Genomic DNA, 21,281 nt, shown 5'->3' with positions numbered 1-21,281 from the left:
GCCTCCAGCTATCTGCCATGGTTAAATACAGGCTGATAGGTACCACCAACCTGGAGCTAAAGCAGCAATGGGGAAGTTTTCAAGAGCACTCATTGCATATAAATCTGCATCATGACTTATAAATGAGATCATTCAAGCAGGGTCAAGAGCTCTGAGAAGAACCATGGCCCCTCTTTTTCACATTACAGTGATTTAATTTGCCATCTCACCAGCAATGATAAATAGTTTTATTTCCAGAGCTGAAGCTGTTAGATAGGTTCTTATGAAGCAACTTCAACACGCAGCTGATAGAGAGATAATACTCATGCTTCCTTTCTAAAGCTATATGCAACCTGAGATTACCATCAGGTTGTCAGTGCCAACAGCCACAGGCCCTGACTAGGTTTGCTTAATTCCTTAGTGCTGGTGAAATAGCTGTGTCTCATCTGCCCTCCTACCTCCTTCATCCTCTGTGTTTAGAAGAAAAACAATGGCAACTAAACCACTAGGCAGATGAAGCTCCCTTATCTTGAAGATTGAATACCACACAGTTTCCTAGCATGAGTCTCAGTGCTGTATGATGCAACCCTCTGTTTTTTCCCAGAGGGGTTATCAGTGCTGTGGGCAGAGTAAGAACTAAATAATGTGGTTGTGCGCCCACCTGAGCTGAGAGCTTGCTGGAAACCTGCCCCAGTACAGTATGCCTCGATCACCTTCAGGATCTGAGCATCTTCTTCCAGCGCAGCAGTACCTGTCAAACATTGCAGACGACTTCTATCACAAAAAGTAACATTCTCTGTGTTCATCTCCCCCAGTCTTTGCTCCCAAGTCCCTTAAGGGAAGAGGGTGCTGCTTCCTTGACTGACACTGCCTCTGGGACTTTGTCCAATTCCCTTTTGAGATCCTGTTGGAGCAAGTCCAGATAAGGGCCACAAAGATGCCCTGTGGGCTGGAGCAGCTCTGCTCTGGAGCCAGGCTGAGAGAGCTGGGCTGGGGCAGCCTGGAGAAGGCTCCTTAAGGGGAGACCTTAGAGCAGCTCCAGAGCCTAAAGGGGCTCCAGGAAACCTGGAGAGGGGCTTTGGACAAGGGCCTGTAGGGACAGGCCAAGGGGAATGGCTTTAACCTGCCAGAGGGGAGATTGAGATGAGCTCTGAGGCAGAAGCTCTTCCCTGTGAGGGTGCTGAGGCGCTGGCACAGGGTGCCCAGAGAAGCTGTGGCTGCCCCATCCCTGGCAGTGTTCAAGGCCAGGTTGGACACAGGGGCTTGGAGCAACCTGCTCTAGTGGAAGGTGTCCCTGCCCGTGGCAGGGGTTTGGGACTGGATGAGCTTTAAGGTCTCTTCCAGCCCAAACCAGGCTGTGATTCTATGATCCTTTACATTTCTGACCTTTGTGACATGCTGTGGCATTGAGCACCGTGCCTAAATGGTATGAAAATGCACTTCTAGCTGCTCCTGTCAGCAAAGCTCAGCGGGTGATGCCTGACTCTGGGTGCAGGCAGCACTGGGAGATGGGTAGGCAGAGCAGCTCTGCTAGAAGGGGTCTGCTACAGCCATATCAGAGCACTCAGCTCACCACTGGGTGACCATGGCCTTCCATGTAAAACCCCCAAGGAGTGTCCCAAGTGGACTTCAGGGAGCTGTCAGGACATCCCTCTTTGCAGGTGGACAGCCCTGCAGCGAAAGGGTCTTTTTGTGTCCCCTGATTCCCCATGGACATTGTTCCAGGACCCTGGCATGGCCACATAAGGGTTTGTCCCAGCTCTCAAGACATATTTTGATGACTGTTCATGTGCAGCTTTACAGCAGCTTTTATCTACTTGGAAGTCATTCCTTGGCTTCGTAGCCAGAACAAGACCACCCCCAACCCATGACCTCGTGCTAGGATGGTAGCATGTCTGGCACTCATGACTGGGAGGGGATCTGTCGGAGCCTGAGGACCAGCACGCTTCCAAAAGCCTCCCATGCTCAGCAGCACATAGGCTTGCTCCCAATGTGGGCATCCTGTTGCACCAAGGTCCCATGGGGATCACTGAGCACACAGAAACCTCCAAGGAGAAAAGGAAAACACAACACTTACTTTTCCGGATAACAAACTCTTCATCTGATGGTTTTCTCTCCGTTTTCCTCTTAGGAAGAAACTTCTTCATTGTTTTAGGACTTTTGCTGGAATCCTATAGAGAAACAGAGCCTTGTGTTTAACCAGATTCAAGGGCAGCTCTAACAGCAGAGCAGCACAGTTGAATGCAGCTATCTGTGTTATGCACAACACATGAGAGAACTATAAAGCAGACAGTGACAAAGTTGGGGACAATGATGCTTTCTGCCTTTTCCATGTGCTAGTTGTGGCCCACTGCTGCCTGGAACAGCGGTGGGAATTGCACCAGGACTAGCTCCTTAGCAAATTCAACCCTGGGTTAAGATACTTTAGCCAAAGATTTCAAACACATTCATAGCACTTTTAGTCTGCTCACATTGGTGGTCTTTGTTAGAAAACCCTACAATGTTGTTTATTTCCTTGGCTTGCTTTGATTTCTCATATAAAACAGTTGTCAAATAATACTGCTCCTAAATGCATTCATTTGAGAGTATAAATCCCACACACATACACAGAGAACAAACAAATATACACGAAGTTAGTGTTTGCTGTCACTCCACAGGTAAGAAACACAAGCTTTTATCTCCTTCACTGAGTTACAAGTCTTGCTGATTTGGAGAGAATTAGTGCATTAGTACGTTACATGCAATAAGGATTTTAAGCAGAAGAGCCTTGCCAGGAAGTTTAAGTACCATAATACTAAATCTTTCTTGAGAGTTAACTCAAAATATACTTGCCAGCCACTACTGACTCTCATGATAACTCACTGATACAGCCAGGCAAAGTGAGGGTCATGCAAGCACGAGAAGCGTGAACAGGAACAAGCATTCTTTGCCACAACAAGCCAAAGAGAGATGTATCTACCCTTACCTTTAAGATATAAGACATCCTCTACAATGAATATGCAAAGAAAGAGAAGATGAGTGTGAGAAATTGATGATTTTATTGACCAAGTCCATTAAATCCACAATTCTAAAACACATTTAAATGTTAGTCTTGCGATTAATGTGGCACACCCTCCGTACTGCTTTCAGAGCACTATCGACATGCAAAGGAGCACGGTGGCATGCAGAACTGAAAACATTACATGTGAAACGCATGGTAAGTGGGCATTAATACACTCTAAACACATAAAAATAGAGAACATGCCTCCTTGGTTAGTAGTAGGTTTCTGTAGATGCTGGTTGTCTCAAACAGTGCTTAAAATGCAGGACCCATTGGTGTCAGAAATGCTGCAGCCACCCTGCTTGCCTGGCTCCATTTGAGTCCTGGGGAGCAGCTTAGAGCTCAATGCCAGCCCTGTGGTTTTCAACCCAACCCAGCCAGGATGATGGGATGCTCTGCCCACCCTGGTGCTCCCAGGACTGCATCTTCTCAAAGGGGACCTCCTCACAGGGAACCTGCATCCTCACTGGAGGCCCGACAGCATCGGGCACCAGCTTCTCCCTGCTCTGCTAGCAGAGCTCCTGGACACCCCATCCCTGGGATGCTCGGCTCAGGGAGCCATGTGGCTCTCCTACACGTCTGGCCAGCCAAGTCCTGAATCCTGATGTCATAAATCCTTCACCTAATGCAAAGCACACCACTTAAAAGTAAAGAAAGAAAGAAAAGAGAGCAGAAGAAATAATCTATAAACCTGGGTTTTTTCACTTTGCAAACCTGAATCCTGACACAGGGCTTTACCCACAGCATCTGCTCTGTCATTTCAAATGGTTACTGGAAACAGAGCAGGAAAAATGACCCAATTTCAATGGAAATAACACGAGTGCTGTGCAGTGCGCAAGCAGGGTCTGGGGTTTCCTGAACACAGCTAGGTACGAGGAAATGCACAAGACTCTGCCAGCCTGTCTACACTACATGTAAAGTCACACTGGATGTCTGAACATCTCTCATCTCTTATCCACGCTCCCCCTCTTACTTCCATGCAAATAACCTTTGCAATTTGACATTATACCTTCATTACAGGAAGCACGGACCTTATTTTGTGCCCTACTTTAAAGTAAAAGCAGAGAAGTGAAATAGGAGTGATTAGTGATTGAGCACCCAGAGGGAGGGATGAGGAAGATGGAGATCTGCTTGGGCCAAAAACTGAACTTAGCTCCCATTTGTCATCACAGGCTCATGTCCTCCCCTGAGAGTATGGTCTGACCCAGTACCAGGCTGTGCCTCTGGTGGATCTGTTGGCCTTTAGGTTCCCACCACCGTGGCCAGCACAGCCTGTTCCTATGCAAAACACATGATAGGTCCTTCGATACCTTGCATGCCACCATGCAGCCCGCAGCAGCATCCCATCCTGTCCCTCTGTGGCAAAACCTCGTGCCTGGTTGTGACACTAAGAGTTTAACTCCTGCTCTGCACGCCAGGCGGCAACTGGGAAACTACTAAGGACCGTGGTGTTAGTGATATCACTCAAGCTGTTGGTTTGGTCTGCCTTAGAAATAAGTATCAGCCTTTCACTTTCACACAGGAAAGTTTCTCCTCTTTGTTGCCTTTCTAGCCTATTTTAAATCACCATGCAAGCGACAGTTTAGTCTATGTGAGGGATCTGGACCATGCAAAGATTAAGGGTCGTTTCCAGTCTGCTTGTTTGAACAACTTAATTCCCACACTGAAATGTGTTCTTTTACACATTCTAAGAAATCAAAGTAACACAATGCCATGAGGCTACTTAAAATCTCTACCTGGAGCAGCAGACCCAGAGCCCCCTTGGCTGCTGGGTTCTCCATCCCTGAGTCCTGAGACCTGGGGAGGTCCAAGCCCCCCATCCCCCTGGGAGCCCAGGCAGTGATGCTCCCAGGGCTGCTGCACCAAGAAGGGCAGCTGACTCAGAACCAGAGTGCTCATTCAGGAAGGGGAACATTACCCAAGTTGCTGGTGAGTAATCCCACAAGTTTACGGTGAGGCAGGGAAGGAGAGCGCTGCAGTTGCAGCAGGGGGGTGAGAAGCAGAGCTGGGCTGTATTTTGGGTTTCCCCACGCCACCTCCTACCTCCCAGGCTTGAGGTTTCTGTGGAGGAAGCAATCCCTGGGGCTGCTGCCTCCCATGCAGGGTATGGGCGTGTAAAACACTGAGGTGGGTGGCGAAGGAGTGCTGCAGGAGCCCTGCTCCATCCACCAAAACACAGGGTGGGAGACAAGAAAAACATCAACAGGCTTTTTTCCTCCTCCTCCTGGTGCAGCACTGCTTCTCCATCCTGCAGCAACAGCCTGGGCAAGGCTGGAGCTGGAGCACATCCCAGCAGGGAACCCATGGCTCAGCCTAAGGCAGGAGGAGGAGAGGAGGCAGCTCCACCACCCACCATGGCACTGCCAAAGGAGTCAATGGGACACACAAGGCTGTGGGACCAGGGACAAACACTGTGGGACCTGCAAACACACGTGCTCACGCTTCACGTGCAGCACAAAGCCAGCCACAGCGACAAGCACCCATCACAGGGCTGGGGCAAAGCTTGGCAGAGCCATTGCTCTCAACATCCCATCAACCTGAGCTTCTGTGCCCCTGCTATGGGATGAGAAACCTGGACACGAGCAGTAGGGATGCTCAGCAGGCACACGGGATGGTTACCTCTTTGTAACTCAGCGCTGCCGAGGGTCTGAGTGGAGGAGCAGGACGGAGGCAGCTCAAGCTCCAGGGCTTGAGGATTTTGGGGGGTTCCAGAGGCCCACGGATCTGTCCAGCTGAACTAAACGTCTGAGAAAACAGATGAGAAGCAAATGAAGGCTGTTAGCCACCAAGCAATGCAGAGGTGGACAAGAGTTGGGTGGGAATTCCTTTGAGACATCTAGACTGAATCAAAACTAGGGCAGGATACATGTAGAATGGTACAAGCACGACACAGTTACAAACACAACTGTAGCATGTGTCTTACAGCTGTACCTCCATATCAAGGTGCATTCCCTCCCCAGAGTGAGGGAATCCTGGCCATGGAGAAGATGGGAAGATGAGACACTCACCGAATGAGCATTCCAGGACTGTGTTTTGGAGATGGTGTTGCACGTCCCCTTGGTCAGCCTTTGCAAGTGGTCCAGCCATTCGTGCAAGTCCTGGCTGGTGCTGCAGGACACAGTGATCCGCTCTGTCATGTTCCCTATGGCAAAGGGTGAAAGAACTGTCTTTAGCTGACAGTAGACACACAGGGTGAGCTCAACTCGGCACAGCCACAGGATGCTCCTCAGACTGCAATGTCTACTGACTGCAAAAGGCCAAGGCAAAGATGTGACTGTCTGCCTGCTCCAGGCACCCAGTGTGGGAGCTGCCCAGAAAACCAAAGGGAATTGGTGACATGAATGTGTGAGGAATTATTTCGTGTTAAAAGCAAGCAAATGCAACATTTCCATGGTTAACGGGACCCTGACACCAAATACCACCAGCACAGATAACTGGTGAAAACTGGGAGGAACACTAGGAAAGGTCCCTGATGACTAGAGCTGTTAATCTGTCAATAACCAAGGTGCTCACAGCCGCATGGGATGGATGCTGAATGCAGACAGGGCACACACAGCACAGAGCAGTGCTACTGGGCTGATTTATCCCATACAGAACACTAAGGTCTACAAAAGCAGCCTGGAGACAGAGCCGGAGGGAGCTGGGAGGAGGTTGCCTCAACCAGAAGGGAGATGCTCAGGAATTCAGGGAACACACAGTGAGAGAGCACAGAAGAGCATGGTGCAGTGGCTAGGGCGAGGAGGAGACCACCAGTACCTCCAGTGGCAGCTGCTGTTGGGACTGGGGGCATGGCCCGAGGCAGGGGTCCCACTGACCTGCGATTTCAAACATGTGCTCATTCCCTTCAGCATCTTCCAGCTTTGTCAGCGTCATTCCCGCCAAAGGCAGCCTTCCCTAAGGGAATTGAGGAGGAGTCAGTGTCTGCATCGGCTCCCCAGCGGGGGTTGTTCTGCTTGTTTTCCTGCCAATTCCTTTCTCTTTGGGAATCGCCATTAAAAACTCATTTGTAAAGGCTTCTGACTGCAGGAAGAGTCTCCTTTAATTTATGGATCTCGATTTCCCTGCACAACTAGGTCAAACACTAAGAAGAGGCTCCCATGACAACTGAATCATTCCCGGCTCATCTTCTACCCTTTCCCTTCACTAGATGCAAACCTTTTGTACAACCAAGTCAGAAGGACCAACTTCCCCTGGTTTTTGGGAAGCCTTCCCTGTGCTTCTGCTTTGTATGTTGAACTGCCTGCTCATGGGTGAAAACTGAATACCCCAGCCAAATCCTGCCCAAACCTCTCCCATTGGGTATGACAAACGACACAGCAACAGAAGAGCACCCTTCTCTTGGAGTGTATTATTGATGGTTTCAGGCAACTGAAAAGCCAAGCTCCCAACAGCCTGGCTGCAGCCATTCAAATGGTGAAACACAAGAAATGCAGAGTTTTGGGGTGCCTCGTGGAGAGGAAATGTTGAGCTCTTTACAATGGGCTTTATAGTAGTGAAATATTCTCCAGTGAGGGCACAACACTGAAATCATGTGGGGCAAAACCCTACAGCTGGGTCAGGACACCTTCACATCCATATCATTCTTGAGGACTGCCTGTAGGCCACCATGCTTTGAAGGTTCTTCTTCCTAATTTCACAGCATTCACTTACCAAATGCTGTTTAACCAGTTGGCAGGACAAAGGCACCAAGTGTCCTGGTAAAACCAAACCCAAGTTCCCAGCCTGGGGCACTTGCATGACACCGGCGAGGTTTAAGGAAGCAGAAAGGGTGGTTGAATTTGATAAAAGCTATCTGATTTCCTCCCTCACACCCAACGCCTTGCAGCTTCCAATTCAAATGGAGCGTGCCTACCTGATAGATGAACCCACTCATCCGTGGGCTTGCAGACAGCATCAGCAGAACGTTTGAAAACAACAAGAAATAGCGCTCCTCTTTCTCCTGCGGGGAGATGAGTGTAGGTTAGTCCAGTCTGCAATGCCTCCCAAGTGTTTTCCTCCAGCAAACTGAACTTGTTGCAGCTGGAATCACAGCCCGGGAGAGATCCCCCCTATACCCATTATTGTGGTTTTTCTTCTTTACAGCATCTCATTGCTGTACTAATTTTTCCTGCATACATCTTTGCCTGCTAATCCTCCCCCAGTCATTTCAAAGTGCCTCACAAGACCTTATGTCCTCCAGCATCTCACATCCCAAACCAGACTCTGGGACTAGGCCCTACAGGGCTTTATTCTACAGCTCTTCCCTTCCTGGGGAATATTTGCTACAGCAAGCAAAGAATTCAGTGAGAACAGGCACTTTGCCACACCAAACATGCAGTAGGCATGGCTTTAACACCACTGGCAAAGGTCTGTGGTGTGATGCCTCAGGACCAGCAGCACAGGAATCCCTCCAGCTATTTCCAAAGCTCAGTCAGCTCTGGAGTGGGACGTCACAGCATGCACAGGAAGTGCAAAATGGTTATGCTAATGCACACTTACAAGTCATTCTCATTTCTCAGAGTCAGTCACAGGGGGGAAAGAGGGAAATTAATGTGCTGTGTGACACTGAGACACTTCTGCTTGAGGAGTGTGTCAGCAAAGACCTGAAGGTAAGCCCCCCCGGGTGCCTGGCTCCAAAGATGTGCACAGTCCCATTGTGCAGCTCTTCTCTGGGTAAAGTGATTTATCAGCATTTTTTGTCAGTGCTTTGCTGGCCTGGAGTGAGAGTAGCTGCTGCCTGATCCCGTGAGCAAGGCGGTATTTGGACACAATGTCTTTAGCCAGGAGAAGGAGCACTGCACTCACCTCACTTCCGCCACACTGCACCATAACCTGGGACATGTAGATGATGTTTCCCATCGTTTTTATGTCCTCTCCTTCCCAGCGCTGGATGGATTCGGAAAGGATCTGCAGCTCGAGTTGTTTCCTCTTCCTCAGCTCCTGGCATTGTGTCTGGGAATGACAGGGGGTGCTTCATCAGCCAAGAGGGCAGGAGCAAACTCAAACCATCCCAACAAAGATGGTTTCACCAGCAACGCTCCCACAGCCACGTGGGCTCAGGGCTGGTCACAGCAAGGGATAGGGAAAACCTGCTTGGGTTCTATTACACAGAGTTGGTTAAAGAAAATCACACCCTCCTGATTTATGAAGCAATGAACACATGAAATGTCATAGAACTTGCACCCTGCACTGAGCAAGCTTTTCTTTCCAAACCAGTCTCACCTCTGAGAGCACAGAGTCACAGTTTCCAAACCCAAGACAAGTGACATGTCTCTAACTTGGCTGCTGCTCACAGAGGTTTTGCCCATTTTGCCCAACCAGCAAAGAGGGTTTTAGCTGCAGCAATGCAAAACCCCTGTCAATCAGATGGGGGGGTATTTTGTAACCAGAATCTGCAAACCCAAAAGCAGGACTTGACACAGTGTTCCAGCAGAGCAGCACAAAAAGAAGGTTTTGAAGGTGCTGTAATTGAAAGGACTGCACTGATGCTCAGCAGCTGGGCACTGGAATAGCTCCACGGAGCCGCCAGTCCTTCAGCAGCTCTGAGCAAGCAAAGGACAGCACTGATGGAACAGACAGTCCTGCAAACCCAAGCAAAACTTGCTCTGACTGACCCTCTGCCAAGGGGAAAACTGCTGCAAAGCCAAACCCGGGCTCGGTTTTCACCAGCTACTTGGGTTTTTCCAAACCCCTGTTCCTGGCAGAGATTTTCCTCCTTTCCAGCTCAGTTTCATACAAACTCTTTGACTATCCAGATCTTCAAAGTGAGAAGCTGCATCGGGGCTAGTTTGAAAGCACACATTTGAACCAAACTGCGGGGGCTTCCTCTGGTTTTGCAACCATTTGTGTGCTCCAAATCCAACGTTCCCAGGATGCAAATCCATATAAAATCCACAGCAATCCACCGCAGTCTGTGCAGAGGCACCACTGCAAATTACAGCAGCTCCGTGGTCCCTCCCTGGTCCTACTATGGGACCAGGCATCAGCCACGAGGGGCATTTCTGCCCATCTAACCTCAGATCCACACTGAACCTCTTCAGTTGTCTCATAATTACATTAAATTACTCAGCACCCAAGTGCACATTTCAAGTAAAACCATCCATTGCTTACGAGCACTCCTGTAGATTACCACCACCTTGTCATTTAACTGAATTATTCCCCTATTATCTACCAGAACAAATGGAAGAAGAGCTGTGTTTCTAAGTAAATGTAACATAATCGCCCTTTCCTGTTTTCTATGAACTTTCTCCTCCTCATCTTTTATCTGCACTGCTAAGCACTGAATACTTGCATCTGCAGTGCTAAGGAAGGAAGTTGGACCACATCTGGAGCAGTTGTAGTGAAAGGTATTCAGTGGCTACAAAGTGAGAGAGACTACAGCTTCCTTAATAACTGAAAAAACCTTTGCTGGGTAGAACCTTCGTGCACGTGGGTGGCTTTTCCCCCTCTTTTTCCTCTCAGTGCAGCAGGACTTGAAGGGGTGCAGGTAACACAGCTCACAGGAATAGGTTTGTTAGCTCGGACTCAGCCCTTTGCTTGCTCTGTTCCCCACCAATGGCCACAGCAAATTCCCTGCAGTACAGTCCAAGTCTCCTGATGCCCATGGAGCAAACCTCAACAAAACCAAGAGTCACTCGATGGCCACAGCAGCTGGGTCAGGCAGCCCTGGTAACCTTTCACAGCTCATCTCAGTGAGCACAGGGCGCTCTGGTTTCAGGTGGCAAATGATTAGGGTATGGAGGCAAAAGGACATGAAAGGGACCCTGCCACCACCACCCACATGTGGCTTTCTGCAGCGGAGAACACTGAGCATCCTTCATCCCTTCATTCCTCCTGCTGGGACCACGGAGCCAGTGTGCAATTGCTGGGAACATGCAGCCAGAGGGGCAGCTCTAGGCTTGAAACTTGAAATGAAGATGCTTTCTAAGCCATCTTTTCCATTCCAGAAGACTTATTTTGTGTCTAATGGAGGAGACAAATGTCAGGCTTGACTCACTCAATGCAGCCCTGAAATGGAGTGTGCTATTTTAAGAACTGCCACCTACCACAAGGGACTTGAAGGATGTGACGGCTTTCAGAACCTCTTCGTGATCTGCATGCGCCTCCTAGTGAAGGGAGAGAAGAAGGCTCAGACACCACCACCACCACCAGCATCATCACCCTGTGCAGCACCCACTGCCCCAGCGTACCCAGGGCTGCAGAGCTCACAGGGTGCTCAAAGGGGGATGAAGGGCAGAGGGGCTGCTGGAGGGGACAAAGCCTCCCAGGTACCTTCCTCACCACCCAATTCAACGGGACATGGTTTAAAGCAGCTATGCAATTCATTAATATCAATTTAATGAGTGCAAAGTGGCCACAGCAAGAACAGATGGGATTTTACTCGGAACAGACCCAGCTTGCAAAGAAAATCAATCAAAACAGGCAGAGGTGCAGGGTGGATTTCTGGTTTCACCTTCAGGAAGGAAACTCCCATTGGCATTGTAGCCATTGCCCCACCAAGGGTGCCATTTCCATGAGCATCAATGGGAGCTTCACCTCCAGGCTGAAGGGAGGGCAGATCTGAGCAGAGAGCTCCTGGGTGAGGGAGGGGAAAGCAGGATGCTGCCCCTTATCTCTGACTGCAGCTGCATGCTAATGCTCTCCTAGCACCTTCTCCTGGATCTAGGGCCCCACATCATAAGCTCTTCACCATCCAGTCCTCATGCCAGGCAAAACCTAAGGTGTCCAGGTTGTGATGGAGCGGTCCCTGCGGCTGTCAGAGGCTGCCTGGGATTGCTTACCTCTGAATCTGGGATGAGGATTGCCCTGAACATACCTACCCTGTCTCCAGCTGCACAGCAGCAGAGGGAATGCTCTGGTACACATCCATGCTGCATACATCTGCATTGGACACATCCATCCTCCTCCCACGGCATCACAGCTTAAACCTCAACCCTACTGATTCATGCAACAAACCTCCCACGCTCATCTTAGAAACTAAGAGGAATAGGTGATGTGTGTGTCCTTGAATCCACTGCTGAATCCCACACAGCATCCTGTAAAGAGCATGCTGTCTCTGTATGGGCATGGTGGCTGCAGCCACGCTCAGCTCAGTCCCTGCAGCTCAGCTAAGCTGGGTGAGAGCAGGACAGGTCTGTGGTGTACCTGCAGTGCTCTTACAACCTGTGCCAGCGCCTCAGCACCCTCACAGGGAAGAGCTTCTGCCTCAGAGCTCATCTCAATCTCCCCTCTGGCAGGTTAAAGCCATTCCCCTTGGCCTGTCCCTACAGGCCCTTGTCCAAAGCCCCTCTCCAGGTTTCCTGGAGCCCCTTTAGGCACTGGAGCTGCTCTAAGGTCTCCCCTTCAGGAGCCTTCTCTTCTCCAGGCTGCCCCAGCCCAGCTCTCTCAGCCTGGCTCCAGAGCAGAGCTGCTCCAGCCCTCGCAGCAGCTCCGGGGCCTCCTCTGGCCTCGCTCCAGCAGCTCCACATCCCTCTTGTGCTGTTGCCCCAGAGCTGGACCAGGACTGCAGGGGGGGTCTCACCAGAGCACAGCAGAGGGGGAGAATCCCCTCCCTGACCTGCTGCTCACGCTCTGGGGGTGCAGCCCAGCACACGGAGGGGTTCTGGCTGGGACGTGGATTTGAATGACCCTGGTGAATCATGCTGAGTAATTAATACTGGAAGAGGGAAAAAACAAACCCGGTTAAAAATAGACTGTTGCTTCTGTTTTCTTCACCTCCTTGTACTACCCTCGGGGTTTGCACGCTGCAGCTGCAATGCACCCGCAGGCGAGGAGCAGGGCTCCAGCAGCAGAGATCTCTACAGTCCCCAGAGACGGAGGGAGACATGTCCTAAAGCAGATCTGCTGCTCGCTGAGGGTCTGTGTGTCCTTTTGCTGCTCTCCCTGCTTCCAGGCACTCACCCAGTGTCTGTGCCGGCTGCCAGGTCTACCTCTGCCTCCACCCTAGAGCACAAGCCTTGGGTGAGGGGTGGGAATGTGCCTGGGAGTGAGTGGCCAGGCACTGGAATCTCATGAAATGAGAATAAACCCACTGATTTATAATCTGCTGTGCAAATAAATACCAGCTGTGGCCTGACCCCGAACTCTGCTTTTACTTGTGCTGGAAATAGCCCATCTCTGAGGATGGGCTGGAGCAAAGAGCAGGCAATGCCTTCCCATAACATCCCCCAGACTCCTCCACTGCTCTCCCACTCCTAATCTGAATGGTAGATAATGTCCCCTGGAGATGGGACACTTCGTTGGAGGGGCAGTAAGTACTTGTAGCAATGTGGTGCTCAACAGGCAGAGCAGCTTGGGGGGGCAGCATCAAGGGGCACATGCTGCCCAGCAGCCCCCCACATCCCACCTACCTCCATGTGCCGCTCCAGCTCCTGCAGCAGCGTCACGTATTTATCCAGCCTTAGGAAGGGTTTGCTGAGGCTCGTGGTCAGGATGAGAATGCCGGGGTTGGCTGCACCCTGGCTCTCCATGAACTTCTCCAGCTCATCACTATAAATAGAGACAACAACAACAAGAAGGAGGAGGAGGAGGGCTCGCCACCGCCGAGGGCTGTGTTCTGCTGCCTCCCACACTCTCCTCATGGCCAGGGCTCTGCTCTGAGCTGTGCCTTTCCCAAGGCAGCTCAGCCTCCCCCTTTGAGCACCTCAGCACCACAAACCTGGCAGGGAGCTGCGAGCTCCCAGCCAAGCAAGACCCTCGTCCCCAGGGATGCAGGGGAGGGTGCTGTGCTGAAGGATGCTGCAGCAGCACGCTGGAATGCTGCTGGGAGCAGTGATGTAGGTGGTAGCGTGTACATTGCTCTGGAAAACACGGCCTGTGTGTGTCAGCACATCTGCCAAAGCTGGTTCTTGGATTGATTTAAGGAAAGGGGTCAGACCGAGGAACCACCTGAGTGAGTCATTTACAGGAGCCAGGCTTTGCGTTAGGCTGAATTAAAGCTGGATTTCAGAAGGTAAGTAAATATATTGTGAGTTCCCACTGTTGAATGGGAAGGCTTAAATAGTATGTTCAGGGGTCCTGGCTTTCCCATCGCTGCAGGGAGGACAGTTAAAGTGCACTAGGGATGACACACTTATAGGCTTTTGGCTTGGCATGCTCTTTAGCATGATGTGACTCAAATTCAAGTGTCTACTCAAGTGGGACATGAAGAAAGATGTGATTACTGCTACGTACCAATGACCCTGCAAATCAACTATCTGGTAGAACAGCAGCTCATTTAACAATTGAGGTGACTCCGGGTGACTTGATGACCACCCTCCTTTTGCAACTATGTGCTCCACACCATAGTGCCACACTCCCCTGTGAGAGTGGGTCTGAAACAGCACCTCTGTCCTTAGCAAGCAACAATCATAGCAGATGCTACTGCAAGGGCTGAGGTTGCCTCTGTTTTACTGAAGAGTCCTGTATGTGCAGCCAGGACCTGTGAGACCAGCTCTGAACACCAGCAGCATGAGTTGCCTCCATGCTGGAGCTAAGAGCCCAAAGCCCCAGCAGTTTTCCCAGCAGCAGGATCTCATGTTATCCCCTTGCCCTATTGTCAAACTGCAGGTCAGAAGCCACACCAGGCCAAGTGTAAATGACAGAAGTAACTTTTCAAAGGTGGGATTACAGCCTCCATCTCCTCCTCCATCACTCACCTGTGTTGTGTGAGGACGTTGACTGCTGAGGGGTGGTTAGCACAGTACGTCAGGTACAGGGAGCGGAACTGGGGCATTAGGTTCATGAAACAGCCTCCCACACGCTGCTGGTTCTCAGGGAGCCTACGGACACCAAGTCACCATGTTAAGCCTCTTGCTCTGCACCCTGCACCTACAGCACCCTCAGGGATCTGCCCAGGAACCACCTGCTGCACCAGGACATTGCCAAGTCACAACATAACTGCAGCACTGAGCAGAATACCCATGCCTGCCACTTGGGGTGGAGGAAGGAGGAAGCCCTCAGATGGGTCTGGGTTTCTGTGGGGCAGACAGTGACCACCACAACCCACTATCAGCCTGGGGCAAGGCGTGACCGACTGGTCCTGTCCCACCAGCAGAGCTGCAGCTGGGATGCTGTAGCCCACCGTGGCTGATGAGGATGTGCTGGAAAGAACTGGATGCAATGCAAGGGTGGTCCCACTGTCTGGGCTGCCCATGAATATGACAGAGGGGATGGAGAGAGAAAGAGAAGCCACAGCCTGAATGTATTTCCAATGCTCAGTCTCTTCCCCATCTCCTTTCAGCCCTTCCAAAGGAGAGGCCAGGCTAAGGCTGAACACATCTGCCAGCTTCCCTGTGGGAAATCATCACCTCTAATAACTTGCTCTTTGCTCCCTGGCAATCCCCATCTTCCTGCCTGCCAGATCTCCCACCCTGTTTGTGTCTGCATCTTTGGTCTAGGTACGCTTCATGTCAGGTCTAGTGACACCCTCATTCAGCAGACGCCTTAACAGTAGAAATGTCAGAGCTTCTTCTACCTTCCCTCCTGCCTCTTCAATCCTGTTATTTCCTTCTATATTTAACAAGTCTAAGACAGCAGCCAGGAGGAACATTAATGAACATGTCTTTCTATTATTTTTAGCTGCAGTTTAATAGCTTAACAACCTCAGTGCTATGGCATGAGCTTACTTTGCAACTTCTTCCAAGGCTTGGTTCAATGTTTGCTGAAATGCAGAGATTTCTTCCATGTTTCCCAGCAACGATGCGATGTCCACAGCACTGAGCCTAAAAGAATCAAATCAACAAGCATCAGAGAGATGTTGCTTGAGGGAGCACTCCCATGATATCTGTCCTTCCAGAAAGACCTAGGAATTTCTCCTTCCCCGGATACACCATCAGACATGGGAAAATCCAAAATCCATGATCTGCTACAGACCACAGCCTCCCGGAGAAGATGTCTGCTGCCAAGGATTATCTTAATTGGATTTTAATCACTTAATCACACTAATCTCCTCTGATGTTTAGCTGTCTAATAAACACAGACAGATGGGATTTCAGCCAGGGGTGGGAAGGGAGGTGTGGACACAGACACAGACAGCTTTGTCTGCAGGGATTCATGCTGTGCAGTTCCCTGCGGCAGGAAGGTCCTACAGAGCTGCTCCTTGGGTAGGGCTTGTTTTGTTCCTTGGGCGAGGTGGATTCTTCATAGCAAAGCTTAAAGCTTGATGCTTCCGACAGAGCCATCCTCAGAGTCCCACTCATACCACCCTCATTTGCTGCCTACAAGGCTGAGAGCATGAGACATTTTCACAGCTGAATATATCCCCCACGGAGACCCGGGGAAGGAGGAGGTTTAAATGCAAAGGCCATAAGACACCACTGCCCCATCTCTCCAGACTGGACCATGTCTGCTCTTTGCCTGTGATGCTCTGGGGTACCCAGTCCCCATGCAGCGTGCTTGGCCACAGCGACCCCAGCCCCAAACGCAGACACATGGACAGGGTCACTGATGGCACCTTTGGAAGAGCTGGCTGTGAAGCTGAAGCAATAAGCAGGAGGTGAAGATAACTGCACCAGGGTGACACTAACAACATGGATATGCTGATAGGCACCAGCGTGCTGGGTAAGCAGAGGATGGTGTGTGCTGCCTCAGCATGGATGGAAACACATCAGCTTATTTCCACAGGTAAGCCCTGACAATGTCCCCCCCGGTGCTGCTGAGGCCCTAAGGGATGGCAGCACGCTCTTCCCAAGCATGGAGGCACTTAAAGCTGATAGCTGTGCAGAGAGGAACACAGGAACAGGGGAGTCACTTCTTGCCCAGCAGCAGTTTGGATTTAGCGAGAGGCAATCTAACCACAGAGAATACATGTCATCATGCACCAAATGAAGAGATGATGAGGACATGCCCCCTGGGGCTGAGAAGTCACAACAAGGCAGATGACAAGGGGAGAAGCCATGCAAGGTGTACCACTGGGAACACACATGCTGGGACAGCCACACACGAGCGTGCAGAGGGTTTAACAGCAGGAAATGCCCATCTCTAACACAGCCTGATGCCTGCACCACCTCTGTGGAACAGGGAAGAGCAGAAACTACAATGTGGGGGCTTTTCTGGTTCACAGAGAAGCTGTGAGGCTTTACAAGAGCAGCAACAGGCCCTAAACATTCATAAGCAGGAAAGTAATGATCTATGGCCCATTTCACAGGGTTCTCTCCACCTCAGATGCCCTTATATCTTACTTATCATAAGACTGGAGGGGTCTTAAGTAAGTTCCCAGAAGTGACTGTAGTTCCTTCGCATAATCTCGTTCTGTTTCCAAAATGTTTTGCAACACCTAAGGGTGAGAGACACAGCACTGAGTACATCCTTGTGCTAGCAACTAGTCAAAGGAACACGACATCAGCTTCCGAGCAGGGAAAAGCATGGAAGTGTATTTCTAAAGTCCATAAATGACATTTGTTAATGCAGAACCCAGAACGCTCAGGAAAGCCCTGGGAGTCCAATTTGGGGATTTGACTTGGCAAACTGGGGGAGGGTTGGAAAGGAGGTGTTAAAAGGCTGCTCCTTCTCTGGCAAAGCATGAAGACAATGTCAGTTCAGCTCTGAGTTCACAGCTCAGCAGCCAATTCATCTCTGGCAAACCCCTGCCTGCACGCTGCTGCTCAGCGCTTAGGTTTCTCAATGTGGATGAGCTTTGGAGACAGAGGAGGTGGTTCCCAGCTCTCTGGATATACCATTTCTGCTTTGCTTTGCTTGAAATATATTTAGACATGCTGATGAGCACGTTTCACCTGCAGCACAGAGAGCCAGGGACGTTCACATGCAGGCATCTCAACCCCCTTACACTGCACAAGGTACCTGCCCCTCTTTGCCAGACCTCAGGCTGGTAGGGGAGGTTTCTCCATGCCTCCTGCAGCTCCAGTTGATAGCCCAGCAGGCTGTAACCTGCTCCAAAGCCCAGCCCAGCCAACAAGCCAGGCTGTGAGCTGTGGGGCTGCCCTTTCTCCAAGGCACAGGCAAGGCAGGCAGCTTGGGGTGTAACATCTCCAGCCAAACCCAAAAAAGGGGTCATGGATCAGAGCCCTGATTTGGCTTCCTTCATGCCCTGGCATCATCTCCCCATCTTTATCAACACCCTGCAGCCCATGGCAACGACTGGAACAGAGACATTGTGTTCCCCAACATCCACCTGAAAGCTGCCACCTCTGCTGTATTATCTCAGTCGCCCACTTTGAGTCTCTCCTCTTGACATCTTGCAGCAACTTCCATTTATTGTCTCGACAGCCTTAAATCAAGGAAAACGGCAACAACTGTATTTAACTACAGAGTCACATCCCCAGTTGTTACCAACTGCTCCAATGATTTCTATGGGAAGGAGCCAGTTCAGGAGACTAATAATATGCTACTTATTAAAATGTATGATTGGCATTTTGGAACTTACCACAGGGTAATAATTCTTTGTCAGCTGAGTGCTTTCAAGTCCTTTTAATGCTTTGGGAGAGAGCGGTTTATCTGTACAAAGAAAAATACATCAGTAAATGACACTGCACAGCTCACATTATTCCAGCAGGAAAAGTCACTGTCACAAACATAACATCATCCCTGTGAACACAACCCTTCAGTTGCAGGCTCGTTTGCCTGCTTCAGAACCAGGAGCAGCCCAAAGCCGTGCATCTGAAGGGGGCTACAAGGATACTGGAGAGGGACCCTTCATCAAGGACTGTAGTGATAGGAAAAGGGGTGATGGGTTCAAGCTGAAACAGGGGAAGTTCAGGTTAGATATAAGGAAGAAGCTCTTCCCTGTGAGGGTGCTGAGGCGCTGGCACAGGGTGCCCAGAGAAGCTGTGGCTGCCCCATCCCTGGCAGTGTTCAAGGCCAGGTTGGACACAGGGGCTTGGAGCAACCTGCTCTAGTGGAAGGTGTCCCTGCCCGTGGCAGGGGTTGGAGCTGGATGAGCTTTAAGGTCCCTTCCAACACAACCCAGTCTGTGGTTCTATGATTCTATGACAGTGCAGCAGCTGAGTGAGCCGCACCAGCAGCACTGCACAGCCCTTGCCAGCTCCCTTACAGGTCTGCTCTGAAATCCCTGGCAGCAGCCGCATGTCTGGCACTGTTTGGAGATACAGTATGGCTCCAACCAGCCCACAAAATTTGGGTTTTAAAACTGGCTGTCTATCAGAAATGCTGGATACAGCGTTGTGTTCCAGGTGATTCATGAGGCACTTGATGCCAACACCAATTGAGGTGCTGGACCCTGACCCCCACAGTCATTTGTGATGCAAAATTCTTCTCTGAATGAAGGTAGATTTGAACAAACCTGGAAATCATCGAATCATGGAATGGTTTGTGTTGGAAGGGACCTTAAAGCTCATCCAGTTCCAACCCCCTGCCACGGGCAGGGACACCTTCCACTAGAGCAGGTTGCTCCAAGCCCCTGTGTCCAACCTGGCCTTGAACACTGCCAGGGATGGGGCAGCCACAGCTTCTCTGGGCACCCTGTGCCAGCGCCTCAGCACCCTCACAGGGAAGAGCTTCTGCCTCAGAGCTCATCTCAGTCTCCCCTCTGGCAGGTTAAAGCCATTCCCCTTGGCCTGTCCCTACAGGCCCTTGTCCAAAGCCCCTCTCCAGGTTTCCTGGAGCCCCTTTAGGCACTGGAGCTGCTCTAAGGTCTCCCCTTCAGGAGCCTTCTCTTCTCCAGGCTGCCCCAGCCCAGCTCTCTCAGCCTGGCTCCAGAGCAGAGCTGCTCCAGCCCTCGCAGCAGCTCCATGGCCTCCTCTGGCCTCGCTCCAGCAGCTCCACGTCCCTCTTGTGCTGTTGCCCCACAGCTGGATCAGGACTGCAGGGGGGGGCTCCCCAGAGCGCAGCAGAGGGGCAGGATCCCCTCCCTGACCTGCTGCCCACGCTCTGGGGGTGCAGCCCAGCACACGGGGGGGTTCTGGGCTCAAGCACACACTGAAGCTGGGTCATGGGGAGCTTCTCATCACCCAACACCCCCAAGTCCTTCTCCTCAGGGCTGCTCCATCCAGTCTCCCCCAGCCTGTGTTTGTGCTGGGACTGCCCCAACCCAGGGGCAGAACCTTGCCCTTGGCCTGGTTGAACTCCATAAGGCTGCACAGTCCCACCTCTCCAGCCTGTTCGTGTCCTTCTGGATCCCATCCCTTCCCTCCAGCGTGTCGACTGCATTACACAGCTCAGTGTCATCAGCAAACTTCCTTGTGCATTCGCTAAATCCCACTGACATCAATTACTTTCACACTGATAGCAGTGGAGAAGCTTGAAATTGATAAATTTAGCCCCTGGAAAGCACAGCTTGATGTATTGTCTAATCATTGCCCTTTAGAGCTTCCTGTCACTTCCAGCCGGGAGCTCTGTGCCTCATTTAAAGCCTTGGAAGAGCTCTGCTCCACACAGCATGTTATTTCCACCCAAAGGGCACGCTTAGGACACAGTGAGGTATAGACACTGCTGATAAACAAGTGACTCCATTTAGAGTGACAAGTCCCACACTTTGGAGGTGAGGAAAGCAGCTCCCCAGGGCTGCAGCCCCCAGGCCCGGGCAGGAGCAGGTTAGCATCCATCCCTGCATCCATCATTTGCAACACAACCATGTGTCATGAGCAAGCAGAGAGCACGGGAATGAAGGAACAAAGCCTCCTCTCATGTGAAATGGGTGCTGGAGATTGGATCTGGAGGGAAAAGCTGTAGGGACGGGGTCCTACATCAGGATCAATGGGAGGCTCACCCTCCGCTTCAATGAGGTGCTGTTATTTCATGCAGCTTCCATCTGATTCCCCCACAGGATTGAAGTTTGCTCTCCTTTCTTAACAACATTTCTTTCCTCACTGACTTCATTAGTGATTCCTGGGTTGTGCCAGACAAGACTTCAACCCGCTGCAACGTCCTGCTCCAGCTCAGACACCATTTCCCAGGGGGAAACAGTGGGAGATGAGTTATCCTAACAATGACTTTTTTATGTAGAATTAAACAAAACCTGGCCTCATTCTGAGCACTCATTACTTTTATTCTTCCTTCCTTTGCTTTTTTGCTTCCCAGTGTGGGCGCAAGGATGTCTAATGGGGGTTGTACGTTTTGCAGGCCACTGCTCATGTGTTAGTGGCCGGGGCTGATCCTGAGCCATGAAACAGCAACAAGCACACAACAGGTCTCTATCTGGGGTAAACCCTCAAGGCGCATTAAGGAATTAGGTTGAATTTGGTAAAGAAGCAAGTTTTCTATCACACAATGGGCTCGAAAGCACAAGGGGGTGAGTAGTTTGAATGGATATGTACCGCTACGGGGCAGTCAGCCAGGGGCATGCTTCCTGTCATCACCACCCCACATCTGGTTAAAATCACATCGCAGA

General features: G+C 50.9%; 1 protein-coding gene across 7 annotated transcripts in view; it reads right to left on the bottom strand.

The window, feature by feature from the left end:
* ARHGEF6 (Rac/Cdc42 guanine nucleotide exchange factor 6) overlaps window positions 1–21,281 on the bottom strand; it is a 42,131-nt gene that overhangs the window by 4,332 nt on the left and 16,518 nt on the right. For 3 of the 7 annotated variants that reach the window (XM_030498557.1, XM_030498561.1, XM_030498560.1), the window contains 14 exons: window positions 18,360–18,430; window positions 17,158–17,252; window positions 15,604–15,699; window positions 14,635–14,757; window positions 13,348–13,486; window positions 11,044–11,103; window positions 8,804–8,950; window positions 7,872–7,958; window positions 6,835–6,913; window positions 6,028–6,161; window positions 5,639–5,764; window positions 2,945–2,965; window positions 2,057–2,150; window positions 641–730 (listed from right to left, as the gene is read on the bottom strand). In XM_030498557.1, coding sequence (XP_030354417.1) covers window positions 641–730; window positions 2,057–2,150; window positions 2,945–2,965; window positions 5,639–5,764; window positions 6,028–6,161; window positions 6,835–6,913; window positions 7,872–7,958; window positions 8,804–8,950; window positions 11,044–11,103; window positions 13,348–13,486; window positions 14,635–14,757; window positions 15,604–15,699; window positions 17,158–17,252; window positions 18,360–18,430 — 1,362 coding nt within the window. The remainder of the gene's footprint in view (window positions 1–640; window positions 731–2,056; window positions 2,151–2,944; window positions 2,966–5,638; window positions 5,765–6,027; window positions 6,162–6,834; window positions 6,914–7,871; window positions 7,959–8,803; window positions 8,951–11,043; window positions 11,104–13,347; window positions 13,487–14,634; window positions 14,758–15,603; window positions 15,700–17,157; window positions 17,253–18,359; window positions 18,431–21,281) is intronic. The other 4 variants (XM_030498558.1, XM_032920180.1, XM_032920181.1 and 1 more) reach the window with 2 other exon arrangements.

This window comes from Strigops habroptila, chromosome 9 (genome assembly GCF_004027225.2).
Source record: "Strigops habroptila isolate Jane chromosome 9, bStrHab1.2.pri, whole genome shotgun sequence".
Lineage (NCBI taxonomy): Eukaryota > Metazoa > Chordata > Aves > Psittaciformes > Psittacidae > Strigops > Strigops habroptila.
This window is presented reverse-complemented; position numbering and strand designations above follow the sequence as displayed.